At 42.9% G+C, this 13,546-nt stretch overlaps 1 protein-coding gene across 1 annotated transcript in view; it reads right to left on the minus strand.

Annotated features, from left to right (window-relative positions):
* Positions 1-216: 216 nt before the first annotated feature.
* The window catches only part of INPP5D (inositol polyphosphate-5-phosphatase D), a 227,840-nt gene continuing 214,510 nt past the window's right edge, over positions 217-13,546 (minus strand). Inside the window, exons 23-27 of the mRNA XM_040427895.1 lie at positions 11,283-11,435; positions 9,931-10,018; positions 7,979-8,038; positions 6,116-6,340; positions 217-1,914 (exon numbers count right to left, since the gene is read on the minus strand). Coding sequence (XP_040283829.1) covers positions 1,593-1,914; positions 6,116-6,340; positions 7,979-8,038; positions 9,931-10,018; positions 11,283-11,435 — 848 coding nt within the window. The 3' untranslated portion in view covers positions 217-1,592. The remainder of the gene's footprint in view (positions 1,915-6,115; positions 6,341-7,978; positions 8,039-9,930; positions 10,019-11,282; positions 11,436-13,546) is intronic.

Genomic DNA, 13,546 nt, shown 5'->3' on the forward strand with positions numbered 1-13,546 from the left:
TTCATTGCTCCATCCATTCTTCTGATCTGATGGAGCAGCAGGTTGGGCATGGGCCCTTTTTGCTCCACTCATTCTTTATGGGACTGCCGGAGACAGCAAAGTACAGTGCTCGGCTATCTCTGACAGTCCCATAGAGAATGAGCGGGGCAAAAGGGCTCATGCCCAACCCGCTGCTCCATCAGATCAGAAGAATGGGACTCCCATTCTCAGGCTCAGCGGGGGTCCCAACAGTCGGATCCCTGCTGATCCCAATAAGCTAGTTATCCATTATACCATGGACAGGGGATAACCCCATTAAAGGGCTTGTTCCATTCCGCCCCCCCCCCCCCCCCACATTTTTTTATTGGAAAAAAGTAAAATAACCATTACTTACCACCTCTCGGATCCCCTGCCCTTACTGTTCCAGCACTTCGTGGGTCCCCACTGGTCTCTGCTTCATCAGTCAGACTCAACACACAGGAAATGGCAAGAAATGCCCATTCATCCAATCACAAACTAAGGCGGGTCACAGCTGCAGCCAGTCATTGGCTGAATGGGCATCTCCTACTGGACCAGGAAGAGGAGATCAGTGGAGACCCGGTAAGGCAGAGGTAGGGGAACCGTGATGTGAATAATGCTTCTTTTTTTAACTCCTACTTCCCCTTTATCCCGGCAGACAACCCCTTTAAAATGCAAGCTCCACTTCTTTATACTGTAGAACATAGTCTTATCCACTCCAGTGGATTTTTCTGTTACGAGCCCCAAGTACAATATGTGTATAGCATAAAATACATACAGTATATCATGTAAAACACCATCAATGTAAGCATACATCAAGAGATCAGTGACAGTCTTCAGATCTGAAGCTCCTGTCCAACATTTCGTACACAAGGTAATATAATATCTGAAGTTAATATGTTATTTTTTTTTATACCAATATGGAATGCACGTGGATTGCGTGATACAAGATTAATAGACTGTAACCATCAAATAGACCTGTGTAAAATGCTGGTATCCTGTACAGTAATGTTAATGACCGAAGCTCCACCTTTGATTTCCTTTGAAGTAGCTACAGTATATAGGCAGCAAATGTAAAAGCATTGTTTTACTGTTGTTGCCCTTTAGAAACCACCACAACTGGTTGCTGTTGACAGATTTGGCAATTATTTTGTGCCCAAGGGTAATATTTGCTGAAATGTTTGTGGGTCCAGTTGGCTCATTAGCACCTTAATATTTGGGTGTTCACATGTGCACAAATATATAATTAGAAAAATGCCCTAATAAGATCTGTCAACAGCACATAACCTGCTTGTTGTTGGTTTCCAAGAAACAACAGTGTTTTCTGTTTACGTGAAACAAGCTGAAAATACGGTAAAATACAATAAGGAAATATAAGATTGAACATGTTGACTCAATGTCTATATAGATATACATATAAAATCAAAAATGGAGCTTCCATCGTTTATTTCAAAATAAAGTATTTCTATTTCAGTGATTGGAATGGAAAAGAAGAACATTCAGAACATTTTTTCCCTGGATGGAATGTGTCAAAAACTACAATATCATTTGGATAAAATACATCATCTGAAAAACTGTGCTTCAAGGAATGACAGCTAAGTGTGCTGACCGTCACGGCCACCCTGGAGTTTTACAGGAAGAGGAGGACGAGGCTTGGATATAGATGGAACTTGTTCAGGACGGATGAGGTTAATAGACGCCATGTGCTTTGCTGCAGTTTTATCTGGGGCAACTGGTTTCTTGTCGGAAGATGAACAAGTCATAGATCGCTGGCGAATGGCAGGAGCAGTACGAGCAGCAGGTTCCGGTGGCTTCAGTGGTCGGCATTGTGCTGGTGGTTGATGGGAGCCACTGTTCACGGAAGCGTATAGGGGATTATCAACCATCTCTGGCATGTCAGGCTGAGCTGTAGAACGGCTGCAGATAAAAAAGACATAAAGGAAAGGATAATAATACAAAAGATGTAAATCCATTAGCATCATAATCATATAAAAAGGGCACATAAATATATATAAAAAAAATAATTTTTTAATTTAGTAATAAAGGGTACAAACTACAAATAAACACTGTCCAAAAATGTTTGGCGCATACAATTATTTTTTTTATTTGCACAAAATATCAAACGTTTTATGTATTTATTTATTCCAGGGTGTGGCTTAAAGGGTTTCTATCACTTTGTATCACATAATTAGCTGTCAGACACTAGCGATCTGCTAGTGTCTGCTCTGGCCAACCATCCTACTATAATCGCTTGTGGGGCAGCGGTTTTGCTAAAAAACGAACTTTAATAAATATGCTAATGAGCCTCTAGGTGCTATGTGGGCGTCATTAGCACCTAGAGGCTCCGTCTACCTTCATAAACAGTCGCCGCCCAGCGCGTCCCTCCAGCCCGCCCATGTCCTGCTGAATGCGATCCTCCGTGTGACGCAGCGGACGAATTCTCGCACATGCGCCGTGCGCGGCTGTATTCGGCGCATGCGGATTGAATGTCTGCTCCCAGCTCAGACGTCTGAAATGCGCCGAATACAGCCGCGCATGCGCGAGAATTCGTCCGCTAGCTTAGACATCTCAAATGGGCCGAATACAGCCGCGCACGGCGCATGCGCGAGAATTCGTCCGCTGCGTCACACGGAGGATCGCATTCAGCAGGAGATGGGCGGGCTGGAGGGACGCGCTGGGCGGCGACTGTTTATGAAGGTAGACGGAGCCTCTAGGTACTAATGACGCCCACATAGCACCTAGAGGCTCATTAGCATATTTATTAAAGTTCGTTTTTTAGCAAAACCGCTGCCCCACAAGCGATTATAGTAGGATGGTTGGCCAGAGCAGACACTAGCAGATCGCTAGTGTCTGACAGCTAATTATGTTATACAAAGTGATAGAAACCCTTTAAGATGCAATAGTCTTTTCCTACAATCTGTCCAAAAAGTGGCTCAAACTTGTGGAATTTATGGCACAACTATACTTTTTTCTGACGTGCTCAACAAGGGGGGGGGGCTTAGTGGTAATGGGCGGGGCTTCATGTAGATGGAGTGTGGCCTAAGATTCAACATTTTGCGCAAAAATTGCACCACAATTCTGGCATAAAATTCTGTCTCGAACTAAGCCAATCAATAGTTGGCATAGAGTCAGAGAAAAGTGTCTATCCCTGCACCAGATTTATTATCCGGCGATCGATAACAAAAATGTTGAATCTTAGGCCACCCTATCTACATGAAGCCCCGCCCATTACCACTAAGCCCCCCCCCTTGTTGAGCACGTCAGAAAAAAGTATATTGTTGTGCCATAAATAGCACAAGTTTGCGCCACTTTTTGGACAGATTGTTGAGCAGGCACCTTGGCTAAATGCGCGGGGGGGTCCTGTGACCCCCCCCCCCCCCGTGTCGGCGATCGCCGCAAACCGCAGGTTAATTCAGACCTGCGGCTTTTTATGGTGCGGCGGCGGTAGGCGGTGATGCCATCGGGTCCCCATGGGGCTGTAGGGGGGACCCGATGGCATGGAAGGCAGCGCGATGGATCTCACAGGCCGGAAGCTGTATGAGTAATACACACAGTATTACTCATACAGCCAAGGCATTCCAATACAGAAGTATTGGATTGTAAAGGATTAGACCCCCAAAAGTTGAAGTCCCAAAGTGGGACAAAAAATAAAGTGAAAAAAAATGTTTAAAAAATAAAGTTTTCCCCCCCAAAATTTTCCCCAAATAAAGTTAAAGAAAATTGGTAAAAAATAGCGGGGGCAAACAAAGTATACATATTAGGTATCGCCGAGCCCGTATCGACCTCAGATAAACATCGTAAAAAATAAAAAATAAAAACTGTGCTAAATAAACCATTTTTTTGTCACCTTACATCACAAAAAGTAAAACAGCAAGCGATCAAAAAGGCGTATGCCCACCAAAATAGTACCAATCTAACCGTCACCTCATCCCGCAAAAAATGAGCCCCTAACTGAGACAATCGCCCAAAAAATAAAAAAAACTATGGCTCAGAATATGGAGACACTAAAACATCATTTTTTTGTTTTAAAAAAGCTGTTATTGTGTAAAACTTACATTAAAAAAAAGTATACATATTAGGTATCGTCGCGTCCGTATCGACCGGCTCTATAAAAATATCACATGACCTAACCCCTCAGATGAACACCATAAAAAATAAAAACTGTGCTAAATAAACAATTTTTTGTCACCTTACATCACAAAAAGAGTAACAGCAAGCGATCAAAAAGTCATATGCACCCCAAAATAGTGGCAATCAAAACATCATCTCATCGCGCAAAAAAAATTAGACCCTAGCCAAGATAATCGCCCAAAAACTGAAAAAACTATGGCTCTCAGAATATGTTTTTTTTTTTTGTTTTAAAAATGATATTATTGTGTAAAACTTACATAAATTAAAAAAAGTATACATATTAGGTATCGCTGCGTCTGTATCGACCGGCTCTATAAAAATATCACATGACCTAACCCCTCAAATGAACACCATAAAAAATAAAAACTGTGCTAAATAAACCATTTTTGTCACCTTACATCACAAAAAGTGTAATAGCAAGCGATAAAAAGTCACACGCACCCAAAAATAGTGCCAATCAATCCGTCATCTCATGCCGCAAAAATCATACCCTACCTAAGATAATCGCCCAAAAACTGAAAAAACTATGGCTCTCAGAATATAGAAACACTAAAACATGATTTTTTTTGTTTCAAAAATGAAATCATTGTGTAAAACTTACATAAATAAAAAAAAGTATACATATTAGATATCGCCGCGTCCGTGACAACCTGGTCTATAAAAATACCACATATTCTAACCTGTCAGATGAATGTTGTAAATAACAAAAAATTAAAACGGTGCCAAAACAGCTATTTCTTGTTACCTTGCCTCACAAAAAGTGTAATATAGAGCAACCAAAAATCATATGTACCCTAAAATAGTACCAACAAAACTGCCACCCTATCCCGTAGTTTCTAAAATGGGGTCACTTTTTTGGAGTTTCTACTCTAGGGGTGCATCAGGGGGGCTTCAAATGGGACATGGTGTCAAAAAGCCAGTCCAGCAAAATTTGCCTTTCAAAAACCGTATGGCATTCCTTTCCTTCTGCGCCCTGCCGTGTGCCCGTACAGCGGTTTACGACCACATATGGGGTGTTTCTGTAAACTACAGAATCAGAGCCATAAATATTGAGTTTTGTTTGGCTGTTAACCCTTGCTTTGTAACTGGCAAAAAATTATTAAAATGGAAAATCTGCCAAAAAAGTGAAATTTTAAAATTGTATCTCTATTTTCCATAAATTCTTGTGGAACACCTAAAGGATTAACAAAGTTTGGAAAATCAGTTTTGAATACCTTGAGGGGTGTAGTTTCTAAGTTTCTAGAATGGGGTCATTTTTGGGTGGTTTCTATTATGTAAGCCTCACAAAGTGACTTCAGACCTGAACTAGTCCTTGAAAAGATTTTCTTCTAAACTTCTAAGCTTTGTAACATCCCCAAAAAGAAAATGTCATTCCCAAAATGATCCAAACATGAAGTAGACATATGGGGAATGTAAAGTAATAACTATTTTTGTAGGTATTACTATGTATTATAGAAGTAGAGAAATTGAAACTTGGAAATTTGCCATTTTTTACTTCATTTTTGGTAAATTTGGTATTTTTTTTATAAATAAAAATTCTTTTTTTTTACTTCATTTTACTAGTGTCATGAAGTACAATATGTGACGAAAAAACAATCTCAGAATGGCCTGGATAAGTCAAAGTGTTTTAAAGTTATCACCACTTAAAGTGACACTGGTCAGATTTGCAAAAAATTGCCTCGTCCTTAAGGTGAAAATGAGCCCGGTCCCTAAGGGGTTAAATGGGTTGGTCTATCTGGACAACCTCTTCTCTAAATGTGGGCCTGCTAGAATACCTACTCAGTGACAGTCTTCCCTGAATAGTACTGCCCACTGTACTCCTAAATCCAGAATGAGCAGAGATGTATAAATTACAAACTTTACTGAACCTTTTCCCACAAAGCTACATATCACTCTGCTCAGCTCCTCCTGCTCTCTAACATGATCCATATTCAACTTGACAGGTTCACTTTAATCATTCAAGATGACATTTGTCGAAATTACTTACACAGGATCCTGCTGACGAATGTTCGCAGCTCCTCGAGCACTGCTGCAAGTTACAAATTTTTGACTAGGTGCAGAAGAGCGAGCAGGGGGAGTGATTGGTGTGTCCCCGCGACCCATTACTGGGGAGCTTGGTTTGCTTCGTTGTTCAGGCCCTTTAAATCCCTGTGGGGTATTTGGAGGACTCTGCTTTACCTGGTTACTCAATGCCTGGGCCGCCTGGTCTGTACTGGAAACGGATCAAAACACACATTGTAAGTAAAGCAAGAGACATATGTGAAGACTAATGCCTTACTATAACCCTACGTGTACATATTCTTGTACTCTGTCCTGTCTTATACGTATATCTGGTATATCTACTAGAATGAACTAGAAATAAGAATGGGACATTACTTAAGAACGTGTAACTATTTGCAAGAATTACTGGGGGGGGGGGGCTAGAATTGTCATATAAAAGGTCATAGACGGGCAGTTGTCTCTCCAGTACTGATGGTCAGAAGGACATTTGCCATTTTTCTGAACCCTTATGTATCTCCAGCTATCTTGCCACTGGACATGGACAGTGAATAACACAGATACAGTATTTGGAGCTCTTACAGTGAATGAATTGTATTATGCATTGACTCAACTAACTTCAACCTTAAAGAGGACCGGTCACCTCTCTGACTTGTCTGTTTTAGTAATTAATTGCAATTTCCATGTAATAGCAATTCTAGAGCATCTATTCTTACGTCTTGGGCCATTCCTCTATTATTACTACTAGAAGGTTATGAGTAAATTGCATGCAGCTTACAATAGAGTCCAACTGGGAGTTATCCATTGGGGGGTGGAGAGGGTGTCCATGCACAGGCTTCCACTGCCAACCCGCATTGGACAGTTCAACTGTGCAGGGACATACCCTCAACTGGACCTTTATTGCATACTCCTGCCACTTCATACATTTAACTTGTAGTAGGAATAATAAAGGAATGGCACAACATAGAGTTATAAGAATAGATGCTCCAGAATGGGGAATGTAAGTATTTGCTAAAACAGAAATGTCCGGAGAGGTGACTGGTCCTCTTTATGGCCACAAACCATATATAGCTGTTGGCTGAATGCTCCTTCGGCTGAAAGCTATTAGTCTTAAAAGCTCCATATACATGCACACTTGGCTCAGCTGAGTGTGCATGTGTTCTCAATGGGGAAAGAGTAATATATACTGTCCTTTGTTTTGCCAAAATCAGCTGTTGGGCAGAATTGGGACACCCTTCTACACATTAGAGGGTGAGTTGATACTAATGAAACCAGTAGCTGACAGTCTTCTTATGTGTATGGGCAATTTTTTTTTTTCTGAGGCCAACAACCTTTCTAAGGCTACTTTCACACTTGCATTAAAGTTTTCTGGTATTGAGTTCCGTCATAGGGGCTCAATACCGGAAAAAAACGCATCAGTTTTATCCTAATGCATTCTGAATGGAAAGCAATCCGTTTAGTATGCATCAGGATGTCTTCCGTTCCGTCCCTTTTACGGTATTTTCCGGAACACCTGCCGGATTGCCAGATCTTGCTTTAATTTCCATTGAAATGTATTAATGCCGGATCCGGTACCAAGTGTTCATGAATTTGCCGCATGTGCAGGCCTTTAAAAATGTGAAAATAAATAAATACCGGATCCGTTTTTCCAGATGACACCGGAGAGACGGATCCGGTATTTCAATGCATTTGTCAGACGGATCCGGAGACCAATGATTTCCAGATCCGACAACGGAACTGCCTGCCGGATTCTTCTAACACTAGTGTGAAAGTACCCTAAAGACTCCTGGCCTTCCCCCCTTCCTCTATGTGATCCTGGTTGTACCAGCAGTTCTAAATACATTAAGTATACCTGCTAAATATCTCTGCGGTGCACAATGGAGCTCCTCGCACTCGTGCCATTTTCCCACCTCTGCAATCACAGAAGGACAGAGTAGTTAGTAGACTGACACTGTAATGGATCCCTACTCATCAGCTATGAAAACCAACATTTAGGGTCCATTCACACGTCCGCAATTTCGTTCCACATTTCTATGGGCAAGCACGATGTGCTGCCCGGATCCGGAATTGCGGATCCGCATTTCCGGGTCCACAATTCCAATCCCGAAAAAATAGAACATGTCCTATTCTTGTCCGCAATTACGGACAAGAAAAGGCATTTTCTATTAAGTGCCGGCGATGTTCGGTCCGCAAAATGCGAAACGGTCATCGCCGATGTCCGTGTTTTGCAGATCCACGGATCCGTGGATTCGCAAAACACACACGGACGTGTGAATGGACCCAAAAGGGCATCTGTCAGCAGATTTGTACCTGTGACACTGGCTGACCTGTTACATGTGCACTAGTCAGCTGAAGGCATTTGTGTTGGTCCCATGTACATATGTGCCCACATTACTGAGATAAATTAAGTTTTCATATATGCAAATGAGCCTCTAGGAGCAACGGGGGAGTTGTCATTACACCTAGAGACTCAGCTCTCTCTGCAACTGCCGCATCCTCTCCACTTTGATTGACAGGGCCAGGCGTGAGATGTTTACTGTGTCTGGCTCTATCAACCAAAATGCAGAGGACGCGGCTGTTGCAGAGAGAGCAGAGCCTCTAGGTGTAATGGTAACGCCCCTATTGCTCCTAGAGGCTCGTTTGCATACAATAAAACTTGATTATTGTCAGTAATGCTGGCACATATGAACATGGGACCAACACAGATGACTTGTTTTATGTGGCTGGCCATTCACCTGACACCACAATGTAAGGGTACTTTCACACTAGCGGCAAGAAACTCTGGCAGGCTGTTCCGGCGGGTGAACAGCCTGTCGGATCCTTGCTGCCGCTAGTGCACGCATGCCCCCGGACTACCGATCCATGTCGTAGTTTTACTCCGGCCGCCTCCAGGCATGTTTGCCTTGCTGCTGCCGGAACTCCAGCCTGCCCCTATTATAGTCAGTTGGGCCGGAGTGGTAGTCCGGGGGCACGCGTGCACTAGCGGCAGCACGGATCCGACAGGCTGTTCACCCGACAGAACAGCCTGCCTGATTTCCTTACCGCTAGTGCGAAACTAGCCTAATATTACATGGCCACAGATTCTATAACAGCTGGGGGCTTCAGACGCCAGACCAGTGGCAATCAGCTAATCCTAATTCTGGTTGTCACGCAGATACATGGTGAACGCCAGTCACTGAGGAGGAGGAGGCGAGGGCAGTGCACCCCTCAAAACTATGCATCCGCTGTAGGCTCTATTAGCCAAATGGTACAAATGGGGTCATTTATCAAACTGGTGTAAAGTAGAACTGACTTAGTTGCCCATAGCGACCAATCAGATTCCTCCTTTCATTTTCCAAAGGAGCTGTCAAAAATGAAAGGTGGAATCTGATTGGTTACTATGGGCAACTAAGCCAGTTCTACTTTGCACCAGTTTGATAAATGACCCCAAATATTTTTTGGACTAGTGCTAAAGCGGATCTCAGAATACTCAATAATGAAAGCCATGAACCTAATGTGAGCATTACTGGATAGAATACTGCGGCATGGTGTGCTGTCCCCTCAAAAAGCATTGGAGACTAAAGTCTTTTAGTAGGTGTTTCTTTTGAGGATCACGCTAATGGTAATATGTTGGACTTTGAGATCTGCGGTACTGTTATAATCCATTACACAGGCAGGGAAGATGAGCTTGTGTCCTGGAATTTTTCAGTAGCTGTGCCTTGTTGGGGATTTCATCACATTTGTACATAGGATTTCACATTTGTGTAGCATGAAGGTGTAGTATACCCCCCCAGTGCCTTTATTCTAATCATACAATATAATTACCTGGACGACTGTTCCCACTGCTGACTGCACTGTGCTTTTATTTGTTGCTTCTGTGCTACCGTTTCATCTTTCTCAATCTTCACAAAATCTAAGACACAAAAGTTTACAAAAATTATGGCTTTCAAAATGCAGAGTTTAGAAAAATGAAAAAACAAAAACACCAGCATCATTCAAGGGTTATACCCATCTCAGATTTTAATGGCATATGTCTAGGACAGGCGTCAGCAACCTTTGGCACTCCAGATGCAGTGAAACTACAACTCCTAGCATGCATAATTGCTCTGCTGTTTTGTAACTTCCGCCTAAAGTGATAGGAGGATTCTAGGAGTTCTAGTTTCAGAACAGCTGGAAGTTGCTGATCCTTGGTCTAGAATAGATCAGTGATGGCTAACCTCCGGCACTCCAGCTGTGGTGAAACTACGACTCCCAGAATGATCCATTCATTTCTAAGGAGTTCTGAGAACAGGCAAGCAAGTGTACATCTTGGGAGTCGTAGTTTTACCACAGCTGGAGTGCCGGAGGTTAGCCATCACAGGTCTAGGATATGCCGTCAATGTCATATAGGTGCGGGTCCTAGAGGTAGGATCCGCACCTATCTCCAGAACGGGCCCCTGAAGTAAAGGAGAACACACTGCACAGGCGAGAGTGCTCTCCATTCACTGCTATGGGAGTTCCGAAAATAGCTGAGCGAGTGCACTCAGGTGTTCTGGGAAGTCCCATAGCGGTGAGTGGATAATGCACGGCTCCAGCACGATCACATCTCCATTCTCCTCTATGGGACTGCCGGAAATGGCCGAACCAGCGCTCAGCTATTTTCAGAACTCCAATAGCGGTGAATGGAGAGGGACGCGCTTGTGCAGTACACTCTCCTTTACTTCTCGGGGGCCCATTCTGGAGATATGTGCGGGTCCCAGAGATGGAATCCGCACCTCCCTGGCACTGATGGCATATCTTAGCGATATGCCATAAATGTGTGAAATGAGAAAACCCCTTTAAATACCAAATTAAGCCACTTCCTTAAGGGGTTAATGGTGGAGTAAAGGTGTCGTCCAGGATTTTTTTTTTTAGCTTGTAGAAGCAGGCTTCTGTGCTGTAGCTATGATATGGCCTACATCCACTTACTGGCCTTAACACAGTAAGCAAAGTATGGTGGGAACCACCAGAGCGGCAGTGCTGGATCGGTGGATGATCTAACAGATGAGTAATGGTTACTCTATATTTTTAACACATTCCCTGCTGTTAGACAAAGTTTTTAAAATCCCTGACAACCAATTTAAAGGAGGTTTCTTGTATATTGTAAGCAGCTCAGAGAAGTAAGCAGTTGGCCTATGCAAATGCCATACAAGCCTTACCGTAAAGCTTCTCTCTCTGTTTCCCACAGGCTGCTTGCAGACAGATTTCCCCCTGAAAGTGACCCGTCTCCTCTCCATGGTGTGTCAGAGGGGTGAGGAATGGGAACTGTTGCTGTTGTGGATCTTCCATACGGAGAGCGATGCATCCCTCACCTGAATGAGACAAGGGAATAGTGAATAATGTGGTAAATCTCATTTGTAGATTATTAGAATATCATGGCCGCTTTCCTTCTGAAACAGTGCCAGGCCCATAGGTGGTGTACTGTATGGTGTCATTTCAATGGAGCTAAGCTGCAATACCGCACACAGCCATGGAAAGGGGTGGCTCTGTTCAAGGAAAAAAACAGCCATGCTTTTCTAAAAACACGCCTCTAAGTGAGTCCACTAAAACAGTGCTCCAAATTATGACCATGCTCCTTTATTGAAATCAGGTAATGTAGACTAACCAAATGTAATGCAGATTTCTGGACCATTCATGAAGATAGTGGTGGTTAGAGGTTCATGGGTTACTATTTTAGGGCTCTTTCACATGAGCGTGTCTCTTGCGGGAATCACATTCTGTGTGAGAGAGGAATCGTGCGTTCTGGACTTAGGAAGCACAGGGCATTGTCATGACTGATAATGCTGTGTGCCTCTATGTGATCTTTCTGTAACCATACTGATTCCAATACAGGAAGGTCCTGCAGAGGCACACAGCATTATCAATCATGACAATGCCGTACAATCCCTCTCTCACACGTTGCGCGATTCCTACAGGGGACACACTTGTGTGAAAAAGCCCTTATGGTTTTATGGTTCACATTTATACTCTCATATGCTATACAGAAAATGCATATCAAAAGAATGTGTCGCATCAGACAACTGAGCTGCACTGCCACTGTGTGCCAGTTTCTAGCTAACATGTCTGTCTATGTGTTCCTCTGTTGTGGTCCAAAGCCACATTACAGTTCAGTCTGCAGAAGTGATTGAGTCTGACCGACTCCAGCAGTTACAACCCTCTTGAGTCTTTGACGTATTATTTTGGCACTATTCCGTTCAGGCACTAAATAGCGATACAATGTGGGTGCTGTATGGTAATTTTATAAAGTGAATCTGTCACCACAATGTTGGACTGTTATCTGGAATAATACATGACTAATACTGCAGATATGGAGTCCAGATCTCTATTTTTATTCTCCTACTGCACACCCCCCCCCCCCCCATTGCCCCACTGTCAGTGCTTAAAAGCTGCTCTGAAATACACATTGCCGTCTGCTGTGCTAACATAATGGAGAGGACTCGTGTACATGCACAGCGATGTATCTCAGCATGGCTCTGACTGCTGACAGCAGGGGAAAAGAAGGGAGTAAGAAAATTATAATGGCGATCTGGCTCCTTATCTGCAGATCTACTCATTTATTACTGTAGATGATAGTACAGAATCATGGTGATAGATTCCCTGTGAAGACATTGGGACAAGGCAGCCGGCGGAAATTTTTCTTTTCTCTGGACAACTTATCCAAAACTCACAGACCGCCAATATTTTTATGGAAAATTGGAAAACCATAATAAATGATAAAAATTATATACAGGTTATACAGGTCAATAGCTGACTAGGCTGATAAGAACTCAATACCGGTATTAACTAGGAACTATAAAATAATAATAACTAGAGATGAGCGAATCGAAGCTAATGAAGTGCAAATTTCCTCACACTTCATGGTAACGAATCACAATTTTTCCTAAAATGGAGGCTACACATGTGAGGACATGGGGCAAGGAACTCTGGGAAGGCGGGCTGACCCATAATGGCATGCATGCAGCCAATCAGCAGCCAGCCAGCCCTGTGATGTCACAGCCTTATAAATACGGCGACCATCTTAGAGTCAGACATTTTCAAGCGTTCTGAGTACAGGGACAGACATGAGAAGGCGATAGGGACAGCAATTGGAAAAACCTGATTGTGAAGTGCAGGGAAAGGATAGGGAGGAATCATTTCACAGCATCTTAGTGCAGGGAGAGACGTCAGAAGGTGCTAGGGACACTGCTAGAAAAGCGATTTACAAGTATAGGGAAAGAATATTTGGGGATCCAAATAGCCATTATACAGCTCTGTCATTCCAGCAATTTGTTCTTGGGGTGCAAGTGCTATGTTGAAAAGGCTTTAGTGGCTTATATCTTTTCAAACAAGAAAAATATATACACAGTTCACTTCTGCAGTTATATGTGTTAAAAGCGTACAGAAAGAAAAAAATATACGCACTTCACTGGTGCACTTATTTGTG

This window comes from Bufo bufo, chromosome 4, assembly GCF_905171765.1.
Source record: "Bufo bufo chromosome 4, aBufBuf1.1, whole genome shotgun sequence".
Classification (NCBI taxonomy): Eukaryota; Metazoa; Chordata; class Amphibia; order Anura; family Bufonidae; genus Bufo; species Bufo bufo.